Raw genomic sequence first — 22,389 nt, forward strand, 5'->3', positions numbered from 1 at the left:
AATAATTTGTTACTATGTACTTATTTTGTAAATACATGTTTTACATTGTAATTATGATTGATAAAATAGCTGCATGCAAATACCTACATCTGTAATTAAATTTGTTTTTACACTGTTGACAATCCGTTAAACCTTAACTCAAGGTTAATGGGCAGTAGGAATCAGTAGTTATCAGCTGATAAATATGGGCCTGTAGGGGTCTTCTGTGTCTACCGGTAGGCTTAAAAGGCTGTTATCATTCATCCAGATGGCTAATCAGCTATAGATCATAGACATACGGCTGAGGCTGGAAGTTAACAAGAATTATTTTTATTATTCATGACATTTCCCCTTATTTGTATTTTATTAACATCTACTAAGACCCTAAGCCTAAACCTAACCGTCACAGTAAAGTAGAAACAGATCTGGAGTCTTCTCTATTAGTACAGCTGATTTATCCAGTGGATAAGTAAGTACTAGTAAGCACAGAATGCTCTGGCCCATATCTATCAGCTGATAACTACTGATAATACCCATTAAATTGAATGATTACATTCGAAGCAGGTGCACATTGTATTTATTTTTTGATGCAAGTGCATATAGTTAAGGCCACTTAAAATAAAGTGGGACTGACTTGCATTTTACGAATCACTAATACCAGCCAAAAATAATATTTAATGCTCAACAGAAGAAAAAAAAAACACCTATATAATGTCCCGAGGCAAGTTAATATCAAAATTTCATTTTGGGGTGAATTATCCCTTTAAAATATTGTTTATTGCTAATTAAACAGTTTATAGAAATTCTCACCTCTTTTGAATTAATTTTATTTATGTAAAACATTTCTTTCATTTACTATTTTTTACAACTTTCCAGAAATCATGCTCAAAGACTTATTTGGTTTTAGTGTCACACCATAAATCATTCAGAACCTGCTCAGTCATATATAATGTTCCAGAAACATCTCCAGACCAGTCAAGCAGGATCAGTCATTCCTTCGCATTTTGTGTCTGTAATAAAGTTGCTTGAAGAGGATCACTCCCTTTCTGGAAATCCACATGAACAGGCAGCCAGTTTCACCAGTAATGTTCTTCTGGAGACATAGTAACATCCAAGAGTATTACAGATAATTTCAGGCAAGGAAAGCTGGTTTGAGTGCACTCCACACAAAGGGATACGAGTTTAATTATCCACTGAGAGGAAACAAATATTTGACAGCTGTCAAACAAAAACAGAGGAAAGAAAGAGCCAGCAGTGTTCAACGCCCACAACGACTTTCTTAAAGAGTCTGTTGTCCGTGTTACTCAGAGACAGATGGATTTATGAGCCGAGGATTCCATTTCAAGTCTTTAGACACATGGTTGTTGGGTCAGAGTTGGGAAAACTTATTTCAGCTTGTCCTCTTGGATGTTTCCCTGGAAATAACAGTAAATAAAAGATGGATGAGTAATATACAACTAATCTAACAATGATTACAGCAGCAACATATCAGACAGACATTGTTTGTAATGTGACTCTAATGAGAATTTTTTATTCGTTCACAAATTTGCTATAGTGCCGTTGCCTTCAAAATCCTTGATTTGTTTGTTTTCTTTCATTTTATGTCTTCACTGAATCACCAAGTCAAACAGGCAAAAAGAAGGAATGAAATCAAAAACCTTCATTCAAAGTTCCTCCATTTTGAGCTTTGCAGTGATTCTACCTCTGCTACAAGGATGTGTATGGGTGGGTATTCTGGAAAAAATAATATAAGAGAAAAAATCAAATAGTGTTTTTCTCTTTATTCCTAATCCCAGGAGGTGCTTTACCATCCAAGTGGTATTTAACATCCTCTTTTATAGCTAACTCTATACTTATACTTTATAGTGATACTCTATATCACTCTACTTGCTACTTATACTTAAGGTGACAGTGCGGAACATCTAGTAATGTACTCACCCTCATCTTGAATGGCCTGTTCAAGCATTAGTTCATCCAAAAATAAAAATGACTCACCTTTCTCATTATTTACTTGGGAACACAAATTAAGATATTTAGATGAAATCAAAGAGCTCCCTCAACCTCCATGTATAGCCAGGGCCGGATTAATAGGTGGGGGTGAAGCCCCAGGGCCTGTAAGAGGAGGGAGCCTGTGATTTGCTGATGAATTAGTTTGCGTCATGACGCGGGAAACGCCTGTTGCTGTTATGCTTTCGCATGTCGATAATGTGAAGTATTCCTTTCGACTCGCCACTGTTCAAAAACAGTGATGCCGCCAATCTATGGCTAGGAGTGGCTGTAGCTCAATCATAGTTTTAAATAGCCTTATTTAGTTCCCAGTAAGGGTGAGCTGTCCTGTTTTTTCCCAGAAAGTCCCTTATTTTCCAGGACAGTTCCTTATTTCAGCTTTACCTCTTGAACACTCCAGTCAAAGGTAGGCCAACCAAGCACATCATAGAACAAAAAATACAACTTAAACAGTATCTGGTAATAACGTGCAGTAAGAAAGCTCAGAATAGGCAGAATCACGCAGAATGGACTCATAACTGAAGTGCTGTCTTGGACGGTGCCTCGCGCCCATGCGAGACAGCGTGCAACCAAATCAAATAGCACAGACCGTTATCCAAATGTCCATCGCTGCTTTAATACATGCTTTAAGTCTTACTGAACCAGCTAGAAAGCAAACTTTTAAATTGATGAATTTCCCCCTTTATAAAAACAACAGTAATAATCTGGAGCAATGAAATATTGGTGCTGGCTTTCATCAGTATATCTGAAGTAAAAAACAAAACAAAAACATGCTAACCTTCTGTAATTGATTGACTCTTATTGATTAAAATAAGAATCATGGATTTTTAAGATATATCTAAACTAGTTTATTAAAATGTTGGGTTTCCTATAGCCCCTGGGCCCAATAGGTTTTTCAGTAGGCCCTGTATACAACAACCCGCTTGCAAAGTGTGATCAAGTGCTAGATCAAACTTTATGGGAGGCTCAAAAAATTATAATAATAAATGTTTACAAAGTAATGTAATAGTTTCACGTAATTCACAATCACAATATACAGTTAAAGTCAGAATTATTAGAATTGAATAGAATAGAATAGAAAGTCAGAATTGATTTATTTTCTTTTTTAAATATTTCCCAAATTATGTCTAACAGAGCAAGGAAATTTTCACAGTATGTCTGATAGTTTTTTTTTTCTTCTGGAGAAATTCTTATTTGTTTTATTTCGGCTAGAATAAAAGCAGTTTTAAATTTTTTACACACCATTTTAAGGTAAAAAATATTAGCCCCTTTAAGTTATATATCTTTTCAATAGAATACAGAACAAACCATCATTATACAATAACTTGCTTAAATATCCTAACATAAATAGTTAACCTAATTAAGCCTTTAAATGTCACTTTAAGTTGAATACTAGTAGCTTGAAAAATATCTAGTAAAATATTATTTAGTGTCATCATGGCAAAGATAAAAGAAATTAGTTATTAGAAATCAGTTATTAAAACTATTATGTTTAGAAACACGTTGAAAAAAATCTTCTCTCCATTAAACAGAAATTGGGGAAGAAAATAAACAGGGGGTGTATAATTCTGACTTTAACTGTATATCCATGCCTTTTATCAGATGGCCAAAAAGTGATAATTTTTTTTTATAAATTGTTAAAATGTCTGTGATGCAGCCAGCCCAGAGATTGATGTGTACACTATGATTTTATCGGGCTTGGACCCGGAAACAGTATTTTATACATTACAATCTAACCAGTGGACAGTCACGAGACTAGAAAATGAACCAAAATTATTGTTGATAAATTCCATGTGACTTCAGTAATATCTTTTCTTCCTCATGGGTGCAATTCAGTACGATGTATTGTTGTTTTCTGTAATAAACACACACCCTGACCTCATATGGAACACAGTAGCAGTCAAAGTTGTTTTTACAGGATTTTTTTGGAACACAAAAGTGTTCTTGAAGCTTTGTATGATTACAGTTAAACCACATGTGATATGTTTTGACAATGTTTTTGGTTCCTTTTCTAGACTTTAAACTTTTCGGTACGATTGCTGTTTTCAGAGGGTCGGAGAGCTCTTGGATTTCATTTAAAATATTGTCATTTCTGTTCTGAAGATGAATGAAAATGTCAGAGGTTTGAAAAGACATGAAGGTTATTCCTCTGAAAATAAATGATTGTTGCTCAGAGAGACAATTTCTGACCAAATTTCTGCTGTGTCCATAAATATTGGATCTGTTGTGAGCTGCAACAGTGTGTTTTTCTTGCATTTTTATTTTTTATTTTTATCCATTATGTCCAGCACTCCCACCTGCAGCCATTCTGGTGAAGGGGCTTGTTTACTTCACTTCACTTCTTCACTAATAAATTATTCCAGTAAATTAGGCACAAACATATGTGTTGATACATAACTGGAGCCTAGTGGATGTAAGTTGCTTAAGGAAGTCTCACCCTGGTGGTTTTGATCTTGTTTCCAGAGTAGCACATCCAGCCGGAGTTGTCTGGTAGAGTCTTACACTCTTCTCCCTCCAGACACGGCTCCATCTCACACCACCACTTCCCAATCACAATGGAGGCTGCAAGCAGATCATTATCAGGGTTAGACTCACTCTCACAGCCGGCTCAAAACAGGGTGGAGTTTCATCATCCACCGAGATTATCAATATCTAAAACTAAATACCCTGTCATGACTTGATATCTATCTATCTATCTATCTATCTATCTATCTATCTATCTATCTATCTATCTATCTATCTATCTATCTATCTATCTATCTATCTATCTATCTATCTATCTATCTATCTATCTATCTATCTATCTATCTATCTATCTATCTATCTATCTATCTATCCATCCATCCATCCATCCATCCATCCATCCATCCATCCATCCATCCATCCATCCATCCATCCATCCATCCATCCATCCATCCATCCATGACAGATTAAACAGATTTAAGCATTTAGGCTTTAATTGATTTACAGTTTTTCTCAGTGGCTCATTTCTCACAACACTATTTACATTTGCACACCAGTTAATGCATTTCTCAAAACAATTAATCTTTTGTGCACATCATATTAGCTGTTTCTCATTTGTTCTAACAAATTGTAAATGCTTTTGGACATGCATCGAATGCTTTCATACAACTCTCTGCTGTTTTATAACATTATCATTTGCTCTTTGCTGGTTTATAACATTATTATTTGCATATGTCATAAACTCGTGAATGCTGAATAGTCATTCCATATAAAACTAATAGTTCTCATTTCATTACTCGAGCCATTACATACAAAAATGTTGAACTAGTTGTCAAAATCGGTCAAGGAAATTTTATAAACATTTTCAAATCTTTTATTTTTCTGAAAATGTCTTCTAAATTGAACAGTTCATGAATGTTTTACAGACCTGTGTATGTTGTAGGTTCAGTTCTAATATGATCTGCAATATTGTTTACAGTTGTGCACGGCTTTACCTGAAGGAAGTTAATGTTTGTTGTAAATAAGGGTGTATTTCTTATTTTGCATACTGCTGGGAATAAATTAGAATTTTAAAGTGCATAAAAATGTAAAACATACATATTCAGAGTCTTGTACTCAGCTGCCTCACTGAATACAGTGATGTCTAACTTTACTGTAGTTTTCAAATGGCTGAGCTAATAGTATATAGTTCTGTGTTTAGCATGTTCAGGAAGTGTCACTAAAATTTGACTTTATTACATTGGAAAAAAAAATTGAAAAGCCATTTGACTATCTTGTTTATAAACTATGGTGTCAGGACTTTTTATCTTGATCACACAGACACTTTCATTGACGTGAATCCTTGCTTTTGAGGAATGAACTATCCATTTTGAGCAAGTGACACACTTGCAGGTTATCAACGGGGTTTTGTATTTATCAACTAGGTTTTGTACTAATTGTTTTAGAAACGCATTAACTGTTGTGCAAATGTAAATAGTGTTGTGAGAAATGCACCAAAGCCACTGAGAAAAAAACTGTAATATTTGTTGACAAATGTCTCAGTGTTTTGTTTGTCATACAATAGAGATCCATTTTAAAATTACAGGCAGCTATAAACAAAAATCATAATATATGTGTGTTATATTTCTAACTATTGTTACTTATTTTTACAAATTAAACATTTACATTTTGTTTTAATTTAGGGTCAATTGTTACATAAAGAGCTGTACTTATAATTCAAACTGATGGTCCATTTCAGTTCTTTTCTGAAATACACTGTAAACAAATTTTTGTAAATTACACAGTATTTAACTGTAATATGATCTGTAGAACAGTTATGCAGTATGTTGCTGTATTATACCGTACCATATATTTTACAGTAAAGATATACAATACTGTAAATACATGAAAAATCACACTGTGAATGCTGTAATTGATTTACAGTAAGTTACTGGCAAACTGCTGCAAGTAAGTTACTGTAGATTCTACAGGAAGTTATTAAAACAGTACTTCTTCAATAATGTTTGACGTTATTTTGTTTTACAATCAACACATTTTCTTAAGTAACTATTTAATCTTGTTTTTTTACATTTACAGCTAACACAATTAATTAGATAAGGGTTTTAATAAATGTTTAAATTCTCAAAATGCTATTTAATGTAATGATATAATCAAGTTTCTTAATTATACAAAACATCTCATTTGAGGTTATTGTATTGAAGTATATATTTATTCGTTAATTTAGCAGATGTCTTTCCCCCAAAGCAATTAAAAAAGCACTTCAAATCACCAGACAGCAGCGGTATATGGATGCCATGACAAGTCTGAGTTAGTTAAGCACTATTATTTACATGCAGACAAATACACATGCACACACACACACACACACACACACACACACACACACACACACACACACACACACACACACACACACACACACACACACACACACACACACACACACAAATGGTCTCCTACAAGTATTTTGTCAAGCCCTTTTACCTGCTTGAAGTACACTAAGAATTGTACATTGCTTCCACAGAAATGTGGAGTGTTTATAAGAAAGTGTCTGGTGCATATGGAAATATTGTGTTGTAATGAATTATATTGTGTAACACGGTGGCTCAGTGGTTAGCACTGTCGCCTTACAGCAAGAAGGTCACTTGTTCGAGTCTTGGCTGGGTCAGTTGGGATTTTCTCCCCGTGTTGCATGTCCCCACGTTTCCTCCGGATGATTCAATTTCCCTCACAGTCCAAAGACATGTAGTTGTTTGGATGTTTCAGCTTAAATCACAGTGTAAAACATATGCTGGATAAGTTGGCGGTTCATTCCGCAGTGGCGACCCTGATGAATAAAGGGACTAATAAAGCCGAAGGAAAATTTATGTAATATATTGTATGGTCAGTGTACAATTCCTCATGTTGCTCTGTAAACATGTCAGAGTCCTATTAATGTTTCCATTAATGGCAAAACTTTGCACCCATGTTTATTTACGTGTTTTTGACAGTCTGTATTTTATTTATTGTAACATGTGCTTTATCAAAGGGGGAGGTTGGTTCCTCTCAGGAAAGCTTTTTTTCTCCCTCTTAAAGTGTTACAAACTTGCCACGTCACCTTTGTCTTGTTCATTGGGCCTTTAAGGTACAATTTCCTGTAAAGCTGCTCTGAAAAACTACATGTAGTGAAAAGCACTATACAAATAAAACTGAGTCGACTCTAATGTGTCTGAATAGCCTCAGTGGATGTGTGCGGTCAGTAGGAGCACAGAGTGCCATTTTATGAAAAGTATTATATTCTCAAATGAAATCCCATGCCAATTCATTTACCTCAATCGCTTCAACCTTGCAGTCTTCGAAAATCATGTGAAAAATGACATTGTTCACATTCTAAGTGTATAATGAAGGTCAATTTTCTGCCCTTACAAAAAGGTTTTACGTCATTTCTGCGGCATTAGAGAAAATCATCCTTGTGAAACTATCAATTTGTCCCACTTTTTGTCAAATGTATGAGAAAGAATAGAGACCATTAAGGAATCAGGCACTCAGAACATCTTATCTTTGCATCATATGAACCTTTTACAATATGATACATTAATGCATTATGGTAATGCTATCACAGTGAACATCAAACATTTAGGATCTTTATAAGGCACTTAAATGTTATTAATATTCTGACAAGTACTAGACAAGTTTGTGACTTACTCCATGTCTGTGGTAGCGGTGCTGAACTGAAGTCACATTCATCAATATTATAAAATGTAAAAGCACTCAAGCCGTAGTTGTCTCTTTGTGAATAGGCCTTTAAAAATTTATCTGCCGGTGCTCAACACTTTCCTCCATGGATACTTTAAAAGGGTGAATAAATGTTCAAGCATCATAGGCTGGTGTGCTCATATCTACAATAGTAACAGCACTTGCTAATTCAACACTTTTTTGACAGTTCGGTATGCCACACTGCAAAAAAAGTCAAATTTTGTATAGTTTATTTAAAAATCTTTTTTGAAAGGCACCTATTTTACCCCTTTTTCAAGATTTAAAATAGTCTTTTGTGTCTCCAGAATGTGTCTGTAAAGTTTCAGCTCAAAACACCCATCAGATTATTTATTATACCTTTCAGAATTTGGGATTTTAGCTCTGAACAAAATGTAGCTGTTTTTGTTGCCTGTGCCCTTAATGCTCTTTCTCCCAACCCACTGTTCCCACGTGCCTGTCAGAGTGCGCCTCAATCTCCACCTCGGCTGAGTAAGATAAACAGCACAGTGACAGACATGAAGGAAGCAGATCTCGAGTAACGTTTATGAGAAATACTACGGTAAGAACTTTCCCGATGATTATTTGATGTTGTGAAGTTATTTTAAGACTTTCTGCATCGGTGAGTACCAACAATGTCATTACAAAGTAACACACACACAGCACGTTTAACTTACACTGTTTTTGCATGGCAAACGTGACATGATACACGTTAATATCAACTGCTGTATGGATATCTGTTATGTTAATGTACAAAATAAACCTGATTTAACCTCCACAAACCGGGATTGAAGCATCTTCTTTTATAATTGAACTGATGTGCGCCTGTGGTGATAAAGTAAGATGGTAAAATCAATGTAATTCATTAACATGCATTGTTTTAAAAACATTTTAAACTTTAACACATTTTAAACCCATTCTTGATTACATTTGGTGATTGATGATCACAGAGAGCAGAACAGATCTTTTAATCCCAGTTGCTTTGCACAAGTCCTGTCTTGTTGATATGATAATATGTGTTACTACGAAGACATGTTTATATGCAGCTGTCAATCAATTCGGTGGGTGGGGAAACCGCATTCTTACGTCAAGTTGTGGTGGACCTTAAAAATGAGAGGGGTTTGGATCCTATTTTAATGTCAGAAAATTAAAAAAAGAGACTTATTGTCTTTAAATAACCCCATTATAACTGTGGACACATGCACTACCTACACAAAGTTCTGTCCAAACAACTTCTAAAAGATGATTTTCATTATAGGTGCCCTTTAAATATTGTTCTCTATTTTACATTCATTTTTCAGTTTCATTCATTTTGGGTAAAAGCAAAAAAAACTTAAATTTAAAATAGTGCAAAACACAGAAATTATTCAAGATTTTATTCATTTTCTGGTATGCAAGCTTTTTTTTTCTTTTTAGCACATCTCAATACAAAAAACAAAACAAAACAACAACATTGCCTGTAGTTCTGTACAAAACCAATACTAGTTTAAAGCACAAAGACACTATAATACATAAACAAAGCGACTGTTGTTTGTAATCGAACAAATATGAGTTTTTTTTTTAAGTATTTAAGCAGTGAGCAATTTTTTGGGTGATTTTAAGATACAAAAATATAAATCCAATTTTGTGTCCGTATAAAATTTAGTAATGGAAGAAATTAAAAACACATTAAAAGCATATTAACTGCAAATAAAGTGTCTACTTCATATACAGTGCAGATAATATGCAAAGTAACATTACAGTTCCAATTAATATTCTAAGGTGACCGAGAGAGCTTAACGTGCTGGAATTTAAGAAAACACATGCAATTGCAAAAAACACCAGCAAATTAAGAAAAGGTCTTGTTCGCTTTGATAGCACACATGCTGCAAATCATCACAATGCAAACACATTAAAAATTGTGCTGCATTGTCTCACAACGTTAACAATTTTCAAAAACGCGCTGTATTTTCCCACAATGCAAACAATTTAATAAACGCCCTGCATTTTCTCACAACGCAAACAATTTGCAAAAACGTGCTGCATTTTCTCACAACACAAATAGAGCGAAAACGTGACGGATGTCGCTGTGCCGTGACTATTGCTCAGTACAATTGTGATCATTGAAAGGTGAGTTTTTTGTTTGTTAATATCCCGACTCCAGTGTCTTTAGTATTTATTAGCATAAATAACCTAAATAATGGGGTCTGTCACATTTTAGGTTCTTCTTGAAACATTTCCATTGTGTTGTAAGTAAATGCAGTACGTTTTCGTAAACTTTTTGCTTGTTGTGAAAATGCAGCGCGTATTTTAAAAATGAGTTTGTGTTGTGAGGATTTGCAGCATGTGCTGTCAAATGGATGAAGATCTATTCTTAATTTGCTGGCGTTTTTTTTTTTTTGTAATTGCATGTCTTTTCTTAAATTGCAGCACGTTAAGCTCTCTCGGCCACCGTAGTATTCAGATACTAAATAAGAGAAAAACAATATAAATTAAGAGCAATGTATATGTTTTAAAAAACGTAATGGCTAGAACTAACTTTCAAATAGTATTCAACATTTTATCCAAACTTTTTCAAATAAAATTTTTATAAATATAAGAGACTAAATAACTATATAAAAAAATTTGTAAGTCTGAATATTGAAATAATTGTTGGATATTATTTATTAACCCAACATGTATGTTTGGAATAATATTTGTACATTTTGGAAAAAAATCTATGTAATTTTGTTTAATGTGCATCATCACATTTAGCAGAATGTGTCATTGATCAAGCACATAAATAAAGCTTTGGCTTAAACCTTTTGCAGTACCTATGATTATTTATTTATTATTTAAAATATGATGACATTGAGAATCAAAATTAAATGAACTGAATTGAGTAATTGCTTTAATGTTTGAAGTAACATTTGTGACAATGAAATAAAAGATGAGTGAAATAATGTTCCACTGTCATTCAGTGTAAAAAAAATAAATATGAAGAATAAAAATATGTAGCAAGTTACCCTGAGCTGTATTAGTAGAATAAGTAATAGTATTATATTTTAAGATATTAAAACTCTTACAAATATGTAAAACCTAGTGGTTTAAAGGATAGCTGTAAAGTATATAACAAAACATTTAAATGACATTGAATTAATAATTTTGGGTCTGCACTGTGAGTCTTTAAACAGAGTTTTAATATGTCATCAAACAATTCTTGTTCGAAATAAATGATTTAAAAGGAATGTGAACTAGTCTTAAACATATAATCTAAACAATAATTTATAGCAAGCTTTGCATAAGATGGAGAAATGCAAAGGCAAACCCAACATCAATTGTCTTTTAGCAGATGTTCTTTTAAAATAAATAATTGTTTATGTTGAACAATATGTGACTGATTAATTCAATGACAATCTAAAATATAAAACATAATTGGAGACAAAAGGATTAATTATTTTGTAACAAATTAGAGCACGTATTGTTTATTAAATTGGTGTAAGTGTATGCGTCTTTTCAGCGCTAGGTTAAAAATAAAAAATAAATAAAGTCCATGAAAAACATAACCTCGGGCAAGAGCTCTGTGTTTTGATAAAAATTCACTTTAGTCTTTTCCTCCAAAAAGTAAACAAAGCAGCTCATACATAACACGTATTCTTCAATGTCGTGTGCTCCTCCGACAGGAAGAGCATTAGCCTTCAGCCTCACATCCAGAAATACCAAGAGGAAAACAAGAACATGGACTCATTTTAATGGCCACCGTCTCTATGAAACTTCAGTAAATGTGTCAGGTTGATTTAGCTAGGAACCAGAGAACATAAAATGCAACAGAATTAGCCTACATAACTTAACATTTAAATGCCAGATACTGATAAAATATTATAGCTGCTTCAGTATGATACTGCCGCAAAGACCATAATATATTCAAATCAATCTATCTATCTATCTATCTATCTATCTATCTATCTATCTATCTATCTATCTATCTATCTATCTATCTATCTATCTATCTATCTATCTATCTATCTATCTATCTATCTATCTATCTATCTATCTATCTATTCATCCATCCATCCATCATCTATCTAACATTCTTCAAAATACTTCATTCTTCAAAATATATATCACAGTATCTATCTACTGCAACAATACTCAATTGTAATATTCATACAGTAATATAAACAGTTAATTTAGTTCATGTTCCTAATGATAAATAATAGAACATGCAACAGAATCTTCAGTTGTTGTGTTAATTCCTTTTGTTGGCAGAAACAGCAACATTGTAAAACATTGTGAACAGCAGCAAGAACATAACTAAAAAATGGCTTTGGGCCAAACGGCTGTATTTTATTCCTTGTTGCTTTAAATAAATTAAAGGTTTAGACCATGCTTGGATATTTTCTTTTACAGAATAGGAAAAACAGTAAGCCCAGAATAACACATATACACATACAATTAAAAAAAGAAATATTCCGAACACATGTCTTTGCCTCTGGACTTCACTAGATCTCAGCAGAATAAACAACACACTGCTACATCTGTCTTTGTTTTTATTGATGCTGTTTTCTGTTCCTGAAATGTAGTCGCATTGTTAATTTTCATTTTTCACAGTCCTTTCAATCTTGCCTGAGCACTGTTCAAATATCTGCTGAATTCTTATCACAAAAGATAAATATGTTGTATATGGCCACAGTTAAGCAGCTCTGGTGGTTGAGTATTGTTTATTTGAATACTGAATGTTTTGAAAGACTTGGCAACCTATCCTCATACGTGTTACCAGATAAGAGCAAAATTAGAGAACATTTTTTTTTCTTCTCTGTTCAAAATTGGAAAAAAAAAATTGTGACATTCTCCACATTTTCTCTCAAGTATTTGTCGTTCATGTATGACCAGTCTTCTTGTTGTTCTTGAGTAGAACTGTAGAATTTACAGATATGAAACAAACATCTTCCCTCAAGCATCTTCTCTCCTTTTGGTCTTCATCTGAACAACCTGCTGTTTTTTCGGTCTTTTAAAGTTTAAGTCTAAGTTTAATTTAATATAATTTAGGAGGTAACCGCAAGTCTTAAATACTACTAAATAAACTTAAATTCTGCTTAAAGTATGAGTAAAAATTACCCCTTCTAAAAGTACTCAAGAGTAGTAGTATGCTGCCACCACCATGCTTCACTGTAGGAATGGTATTAGCCTGGTGATGAGTGGTGCCGGGTTTTCTCCAAACATACTGTAACACCTGGCATTCACTCCAAAGAGTTCAATTTTAGTCTCATCAGACCAGAGAATTTTTTTTCGTATGGTCTGAGAGTCCTTCAGATGCCTTTTGGCAAATTTCAGGTGAGGAGTGGCTTCCGTTTGGCCACTCTACCAACCATACAGGCCTGATTGGTGGATTGCTGCACAGAGGGTTGTCCTTCATACCGCAAGTATATATCAAACCTGTGAGAAGCACTAATAGTATTGTATTTGTATGCTAATGTTTAACGTTTAGGTTTTTGACAAGTTAGGGGTTAAGTTTCAAAAAAAAATTATTAAAACAATCTGTTAAATGCTATATTCTAAATGCTATAAAAAAAGTAAGAATTAAGTTTGGCAAATCAAGAACCCATTTCGTACCATGGATCTCAAAATCTGTCTGTAACATATGTGTGAAATGTTCTATATATATTATATGGAATCTAAAGGTTCAAAATTGCCTTCAGAGTTCATTCTTAGCAAAGTATATTACTAATCAAAACATTTTTTGTTTTTGGAGTTATTGACATGTCAAAATGCCTTTGAGGAAGATGATCTTTACTTTTAATATAATAATGTTTTGTTTTTTTTAACAAAAGAAAACATGATAATTTTGATTTAATAATTTTTTTTTCCCCAAAAATTTTTGTCATTTAGGGTCTTGTTTATTAATAGTATAATATTTTAATGGCTTTGAAATAGGCACACACATTTCCCTGAGCAGAAAACCATCTGATTCTGATTTATTTAATTAGATTGATAAGTAGATTGACTTGAAAGTAACTTGCTAGACCAAGCGATGACTTGACGTGACTTAAAATAAGCAGTGACTTGACTTGAGTCCGACAAAAAATTACTTGACTTGCTTGAGACTTGAAGCTTATGACTTGAGACTTGCTTGTGACTTGCACATGTGTGACTTACTCCCACCTCTGGTGCTTTGACATGCACCGTCAACCCTTATATAAACAGGTGTATGCCTTTTTAAATCATGTCCAATCAACTGAAATTACTACAGGTGAACTCCAAATTAATTTATAACATTTTGCAATAAGGTTGTAACATAAAAATGTGGAAAAAGTGAAGTGCCATGAATACTTTCCAGATGCACGGTAAATGGGGGTAAATAAAAAATTTAAAACATGAATCACAAAATACAGAAAGCTGCCAATATATGGATATTTTCTACACAGGCTCTCCTTTAATTTTAATCTTCACAACATGTTGTTTCATGTGATGCTTGCATTAAACTCGGTTGCTAACCCTCCATTTCACCTTTGCCATTTAAAGAAATACAGCCTCAGTCTGCGTTCACTTTGAGTTCACATCTTTATCTCCATATAGAGTGACAGTGAATGGTGACTGAGGCTGTCATTCTGTCTCCGTTTCTTGGAAGAAAGTCAGTCAAACAGGTCTGGGACCACATGCTGATGAGTAAATGATAACACCATGGCTTTGAGCTGTGAATTTAAGTGCTTTAACGTTCAACAAATGACACACTTCATCTTTAAGAAAGGACTATGCTAACGAGCCTGACTTGAGGGAAAGGTGGGAGGCTCCTCGGCGAGACGCAGTCAAAGTTAATGTTCTTTGATTATCTCGGGTGCGTTGCGATGCGAGATGTTCTCCCAGAAGTGTTAGTTTACAGCAGCTCGTTTGTCATAAGGACAGAGCATTAATAATGAAAAGCCCCGAGGATCTGAGCTTTTCTAGGGCAGGGACACTGCAAGAGCGACCCTGAACAGAGTTTCTTCAAACATACAGTACCACACCTTAAAAAAAGCAGAGGCACAGTCCTTTTGAGCACCTTGTGGTGATGCGCAGTGTATGATCAATATTGTATTTGGGTCAGTTTTGGGATTTCTAAACAAATGTTATGTTAGTACAGCAAGAATTGTTTTATTTTTAAGAGATTTAACCAAATTGTTACACTTTGAGTTATTTTTTGCCAGACATTTTATAGTGGCAATGCATCTTGAGGCTGTGGATCAGAGGTGATAATATTATAAGTTTCAGTCTTGTGCACAGATCGATTGTTTTGCTTCATAAGGCCTCAATGTATTGTCAGGAGCCACAGGTATTGATTTTATTTTTGCTTCTATGTTTTTTTTTTTTAATCTCAAAAGTAACTGTAGTCATTGACTTTCAGTTTGGGATTCACCAAGGATTGTGGTTTCAGATAAAAATCTTCTTTAATGTTCAACTGAAGAAAACAAAGTCACCTAAATGTGTAAAAGAAATGTTCAGCTTAGTTTATAAAAGCCACAGATGTTTATTTTGTTTAGTGTATTTATGTTTTCTAAAGTGGCGATGCTGTGGCGGAGTAGCTAGAGCTGTCGCCTCACAGCAAAAAGGTTGCTGGTTCGAGCCTCGGCTGGGTCATTTGGCGTTTCTGTGTGGAGTTTGCATGTTCTCTCTGTGTTCATGTGGGTTTCCCTAGGGTGTTATGGTTTCCCCAAATGCAGTACAGATGAATTGAGTAGGTTAAATTGTCCGTAGTGTATGAGTGTTGATGGTTCATTCAGCTTTGGCGACCCCGGATTAGTAAAGGGACAAACCAAAAAAGAAAATGAATGAATGAATGTTTTCTGATTTCCAGAAGTAAACTTGCGATTAATGATTTTTAAATCATCTTTAAATGCTCTGCAGAAGACAAACTTCCTTTATTAATGGATGACTTGACAGTGATTAAATGATCTTAATTTTTTAATGATTTTTTTTCACTATGGGTGAACTACCCCTTTAATACCCCGAATTATCAATTTATGTTCTTTAAAAATGCAATTACATTCATTAATTTATTCATTTTCTTTCAGCATTCCCTTTATTTATCAAGGGTTGCCACAGCAGAATGACAATCTATACAAACTCATTCACACAAACTCATACACTGCAGCCTATTTAGTTTATTCAATTCCCCTATAGCACATGTCTTTGGACTGTAGGAAACCGGAGCACCCAGTGGAAGCCCATGCGAACACAGGGAGAACATGCAAACTCCACACAGAAATACCAGCTGGCCCAGTCGGAGCTTGAATCAACCATTGTCTTGCTGTGAAGCGATTGTGCTAACCACTGAGCCACTGTGTCGCCCCTTATGCAATTATATACAGTAAAAGTATAAAAATCTCAATAAAAGCATTTTTAAAATGAGCACATATTTGCACATCCACACATGAATGAGAATATGATACATTGTAGTTTTGCTTGAAAATATATCAAGTTTTGATATATTTATATAGTTTTATATTCACATAATAAGTAGAAGTTACTAATTAAAAACAAACATGTACTCCTCATTTACCTTCCCTCTACTTATTCCAAACATCTCTGAATGTTTTTTCTTTTGTTAAACAAAAAAAGGTGATATTTTGAAGCATGTTGGAAACTGGTAATTTTTGACTTTCAAAAGAAGGAAAAATATTTACTATACAGTATTAAGTTGCTTCCAGTTTCCAAAATTCATTAAAATGCCTTCTATTGTGTCTGAATAAAGAAGAAAAATGGTCAAGGTCTAAAACTATTTATGGGGTGAGTAAATGGAGATTGTAATGTCATTTTAGCATTAATTATCCCTTTCATATATTACTGTAAAAATATATTTAATTAGTGTAAAGAGCAATAAGAGTAATACTGAAGCAGTTTCATCTTCAAGAGGTACAATATTACTTAGATAAATAATACTGCAAGACAATAATAAATCTAAATATTACATAAATGAATGTACAAATATTTTAGTAATGTTTAAAAAGATTTGAAAAAAATAAAAATTAAATGTTCTACTGCAACACTAATTAATTAAAATACTTATAAAAAAATACTTATACATATATACATAACATTTTGGGTGAACTATCCCTTTAATACTGTCCATTGAATTATACATTTATTTTCTTAAAAAATGTAATCATTCAAATAATTCTAATATATGATGAGAAAATAGATATTTTTTTGCACATTTACTCAGTAAGTTTTGATAGCTTTTTATAGGCTCACGTTTATCATTTTTTTATTACAGTGACAGCACAGTTGCACTAACCTGTCTGAACACTGCAGGGTTGCACTGAAATAGTTCTCAGCCACTGAGCATCTGTTACACTTCATGCAACATAACACAATGCAGCTACAGGAAATTAAAGGCATAGTTCACCCCAAAATTTAAATTCTTTCATCATTTACTCATACTTCACTAATTCTATTTCATTCTTTCATTCATTTTTCTTCGGCTTAGTTCCTTTATTCATCAGGAGTCGCCACAGCGGAATGAACCGCCACCTTATCCAGCATATGTTTTACACAGCGGATGGCCTTCCGGCTGCAACCCAGCACTAGGAAATAATTGTATGGTTTTTAATTCTGGTGAACACTACTATTGTTGAAAACCAGTAACCATTGACATTGATAGTAGAAAAAAACAAATACTATGAAAGGCAATGGTTACCAGTTTCCAACAATATTCCGTATATCTTGTCTTATATAATCTAATTTTATTTTTGTCCAACAGAACTAAAAAAAAAAAAAGCTCAAACTGAATTGTAACGTCAAAAGTGAGCAAACCATGACAAAATGTTCAATTTAGGGTGAACAATCCCTTTACGACAGTTCATTGTTGTAGGATGTTATGTCTCTTCACCCACCGTCAACACAGGAGGGTTTGTTCCTGGTGGTTCCTGCCACTTTCCCAGGTAAACAGGAGCACTTCACTGTCTGAGATCTCTCTTCAATCTTGTTTTTGTTACAGCACCTGTGCGCCGCGATCACCTCGCATGTCCCTCCTTCTGTCGAAAGACAAAGCCATTAGGAAACAGAGGAAAAACTCCTGACTCGCCTGCTGGATCTACATTTACAATCATTATCTCATGCATGTCATCTTTCATGGTCTGCTTATATTGGCTCATAATTCATCATGCATTTCAATGTAGACACGACAGACACTCCTTAGGGAAGATGAAGTGCTGCTTTAGAAACAGAAACAAGTGGGAGCGAGATGAAGGATGATACACAGAATTTGCACATGATATACCACATTTTCGGTCAAAGATTTATTTTCTATTTTCTAGTCTTATTATTTTACATCCAGTTTATAATCTATTTATTTTTATCTTCTATCATTTACTTAAAATTTCATATTTACTTTATTTTCTTATTGTTGGGAGCATCCATTCTGTTCTTTTGATTATTATTATCTTTTCTTTTGTTCCTTTTTGAAATATTGCTGTTTGCTCTATTTTTTCCCATCTCTTATTTATTTACCCTTCATTTTTATCTTTATTCAAATAACATTTTCTTTTTTTTTGTATTTATTGTTTCTTACCCTCTTTTGTTTTCTTCTCTTTTTGACAAATATATTTATTACCATATTGTGCAGATACAATATCATATCCATACAAAAATATGTAATACACTGTTCTGCTCTTTCACAACTAAGAACCAATGACCATTAAAAAAAACAATATAGTTATTTAATAACATATAACTCAGTAAATATAAACAAAAAACATTATAAAAATCATTGTATAAATAACAAAAAAACTAACAATAAAATAAATAATAATAATAATAATAATAATAATAATAATAATAATAATAATAATAAAAATAATAATAATAATCTCCAAATCTCCAATAAAGTATCCACTTTCCTTACTAATACGCAATTCCCTATCTGGCTCAAAAGCCGAATAGTTCCAATTAGTGCCGTTAGAGGGTTTGTAAAGGCTGATATGTTATAAGATGGCATTTCTGTGTGGAGTTTGCATGTGCGATCCTTGTTTGCGTGGGTTTCCTCTGGGTGCTCCTGTTTGTCCCACACTCCAAAGATATGCGGTATACAGTTGAAGTCAGAATTATTAGCCCCCTTGTAATATTAACCCCTATGTTTATTTTTTTTTTTTTTACCAACTTCTGTTTAACAGAGAGAAGATTTTTTAACACATTTTTATACATAACAGTCTAATAACTGATTTATGTTATCTTTGCCATGATGACAGTAATTAATATTTGACTAGATATTCTTCAAGACACTTCTATACTGCTTAAAGTGAGATTTAAAGGCTTAATTAGGTTAAATAGGTTAACTAGGCAGGTAAGGATAATTAAGCAAGTTATTGTATACCGATGGTTTGTTCTGTAGAATGTTGAGAAAATATTGCTTAAAGGGGCTAATAATTTTTACCTTAAAATGGCTTTAAAGAACTTAAAAACTGCTTTTATTTAAGCCAAAATAAAACTAATAAAAAATTAGATTTTCTCCAGAAGAAAAAGAATTATCAGACATACTGTGCAAAATGTCTTGCTCTGTTAAACATCATTTGGGTTATATTTATAAAGAAAAAAAAATCAAAGGGGCTAATAATTCTGACTTCCGCAGCTGGAAGGGCATCCACTACGTAAAACTCATGCTGGATAAGTTGGTGATTCATTCTGCTGTGGCGACACCAGGTAATTAATGGGACTAAGCCGATGAGAAAATAAAGAATATTTAAGACCAAAACATATGTTTGTGCTTTGCTGTAGATTGTTGACATAAATAAATTTTAAAAATAGAAGTAAGTAGTGAATGCAAATATAAAAACTGACAAGTATATAAAGGTGTATATTAGTGTTATGTGTGCAGCTGCAATGAGCAATGGCATGTAAAGTATGTTGTTAAATAAATGAGTGTATATGTAAAAGTAGAGATGTTTGTTTCACAATTACTATTATAAGGTGTTCATGAGATTAGCCTGCAGTAAAACTATTATCTTTGAGTAATTAATTCATGAGTGAGTAAACTATTATCTCTCCTTTTATGTTCTTATACTATTATTTTATATTTATATTCTTTTGTATTTACGTTATTGTACTTCTGTTGTACCTTTTTTACTGTGTTCTCCATCATTTATTTTTATGTTATTTCTGCATTGTTTATAGTAGATTCTTAAAATCAAGCAATTTTCTATTAACTTATTATATTTTCCCCTGTCTTTTTCTTTACTTTTTGCCTTCCTTTTATGTTCCTGGTGAAATATTATTTTATCAACTTATTTATTTTCCCCTTCATCCATTTCATTGCTTGTCTCTTTTTATTTTCTTGTTTTTCCAGTTTTTGTACTATATTTCTATTTACTTTATATTCCCATTATTTTCTCTTTTATGTTCTTGTTCAAATCTAATATTGTTTTATTTACTTAATTTTGTTCAGATGTCCTTCAGGTCTTATATTTCTTTACTTACACAACATTATTTTTTCTTTTTATGTATTTTACTTCCCTTCTTTTACATTATCTTTCATTTTTCTGTATAGATTTCCTTATTTATATCCCCGTATTTATTTTCTGCATTATCTATTGTAAACTATCGATCATGCCAATAAAACTTAAAAAATAAAAAAGGCGCTCTAAGAGATCATGACTAAAGAGAAATGCAGAGGTCCTTGAGGCAGCTGCAATTTCTGTAAGAGCACTTTAACAATGAGTGATCTGAAATGAACCCAAGTCCTTTAATAGACCTGTATTCCTGTACATAGTCACAGTGAAATATTACCAAACAATCTGGTAATCCAACCTTTAGAGACAGATTTCTCATTTCAAGACTGGAAATCTCAAGTTCATAAACAGATTGCAGCTATTCTTCATTAAATACTGAACACCATTTACAAAGCTCTGTAAATTCAAGGTTGCCAGAACAGAAACTGTAATTTAGCAAAGGTATTCATTAAATAAACTAAACGGTAGCAATAGGATGACTTGCAGCTTATTCAGAACAGGTTTTTGAGAACAGTGACTTTTTTGACAAAAACCAAAGCTTCTGCATTATATCAGTGCTCACTAAAACAACTTCATTCATTCATTTTATTTTCAGCTTAGTCCCTTTATTAATCAGGGGTCACCAAAGTGGAATGAACTGCCAACTTTTACAGAATGTTTTACGCAGTGGATGCCCTTCTAGCTGCAACCATGACAGGGAAACACCAACAAACTCGTATTCACACACATATGGACAATTTAATTCACCCATAGGTCTTTGAACTTGTGGGGGAAAACAGAGCACCCAGAGGAAACCTACGCCAACACGGGGAAAACATGCAAACTCCACACAGAAATGCCAACTGACCCAGCCAAGGCTCGAACCAGCAACCTTCTTGCTGTCAGGTGACAGGGCTACCCACTCCACCATGTGAAAACATTTAAATTTACTTCTAAAACAGTGTAATTTAGTTTGTTTCACTTACTTGAAATAGTAAATAAAAGCAAAACTACTTTAATTTAGTCTGTTTATAGCTCAATACTTATTTATGCATGAAAAAATCACATTTTATTTACTTCTTTTATTTAAAGGCTAATACAACAAACAACAGATTTAAGTGAGTAACAAACTGGAATTTATTTCAGGAAATATTTAAGTCGCTTTAGGTAAATGTTTGTTATTTGTCTGGTCTTTCTTTGTCATTTCAACAAAAGAAGCTGTCCGATTCGTGGATAAATCGTTTGAATCAATTTTTGATCAACGTTGAACCATTGAATTAGATCAAGGCTGTCTAAACGATTCTTTCACCGATTCGATTCTCGAGTTCAATTCATAAATTCAAATCACTCGGCATCCAAGAAAGCAACTTCTGAAAACAAACAACTTGCACTTCAGTTCGTTTCCTATGCAAAATTATTTAGGCATACGATTCGTATTAGCTTAAACGTGTTCTCGTGGAAAACTTCTCCGTTGGTGTTTACAGAAGAAAGATAATGCATGAGATCAACATGATGGTGAGTAAATATTAATTTTCATTTTGCGTGGAACTATTTTTAATCATTAGCAGTAACCAAGGTGCTAAAAAATCTGGACTGCATTTCCCAAAAGCATCGATCATAGCCTTTTAAGCCTAAACAGATCGTAAACATCATTGTGCAACTGATCTTAATGTCACGGCCTGTTTCTCAAAAGCACAATAAAGCACATGAAAATTGTCGTAGATACCAGTGCTCTGGAGAAGCTAATCGTTAAAGCTATACTTGCGTCGTAAGAAGAAGTTGTGATAACAAT

General features: G+C 33.4%; 1 protein-coding gene and 1 long non-coding RNA gene across 5 annotated transcripts in view; one reads left to right on the top strand and one right to left on the bottom strand.

The window, feature by feature from the left end:
- Positions 1 to 790: 790 nt before the first annotated feature.
- Positions 791 to 22,389, bottom strand: part of tafa1a (TAFA chemokine like family member 1a) — a 109,883-nt gene continuing 88,284 nt past the window's right edge. Inside the window, exons 3-6 of one of the 4 annotated variants that reach the window (XM_073937944.1) lie at positions 18,009 to 18,146; positions 4,424 to 4,548; positions 1,638 to 1,713; positions 791 to 1,394 (exon numbers count right to left, since the gene is read on the bottom strand). In XM_073937944.1, coding sequence (XP_073794045.1) covers positions 1,687 to 1,713; positions 4,424 to 4,548; positions 18,009 to 18,146 — 290 coding nt within the window. In that variant the 3' untranslated portion in view covers positions 791 to 1,394; positions 1,638 to 1,686. Of the gene's footprint in view, positions 1,395 to 1,637; positions 1,714 to 4,423; positions 4,549 to 18,008; positions 18,150 to 22,389 lie in introns of all 4 variants that reach the window. The other 3 variants (NM_001386558.1, XM_005162106.6, NM_001386557.1) reach the window with 3 other exon arrangements.
- Positions 21,841 to 22,389, top strand: part of LOC141380478 (uncharacterized) — a 91,883-nt gene continuing 91,334 nt past the window's right edge. Inside the window, exon 1 of the long non-coding RNA XR_012398448.1 lies at positions 21,841 to 22,112. This is a non-coding gene — a long non-coding RNA (uncharacterized lncRNA). The remainder of the gene's footprint in view (positions 22,113 to 22,389) is intronic.

This window comes from Danio rerio, chromosome 23 (assembly GCF_049306965.1).
Source record: "Danio rerio strain Tuebingen ecotype United States chromosome 23, GRCz12tu, whole genome shotgun sequence".
NCBI classification, from domain to species: Eukaryota; Metazoa; Chordata; class Actinopteri; order Cypriniformes; family Danionidae; genus Danio; species Danio rerio.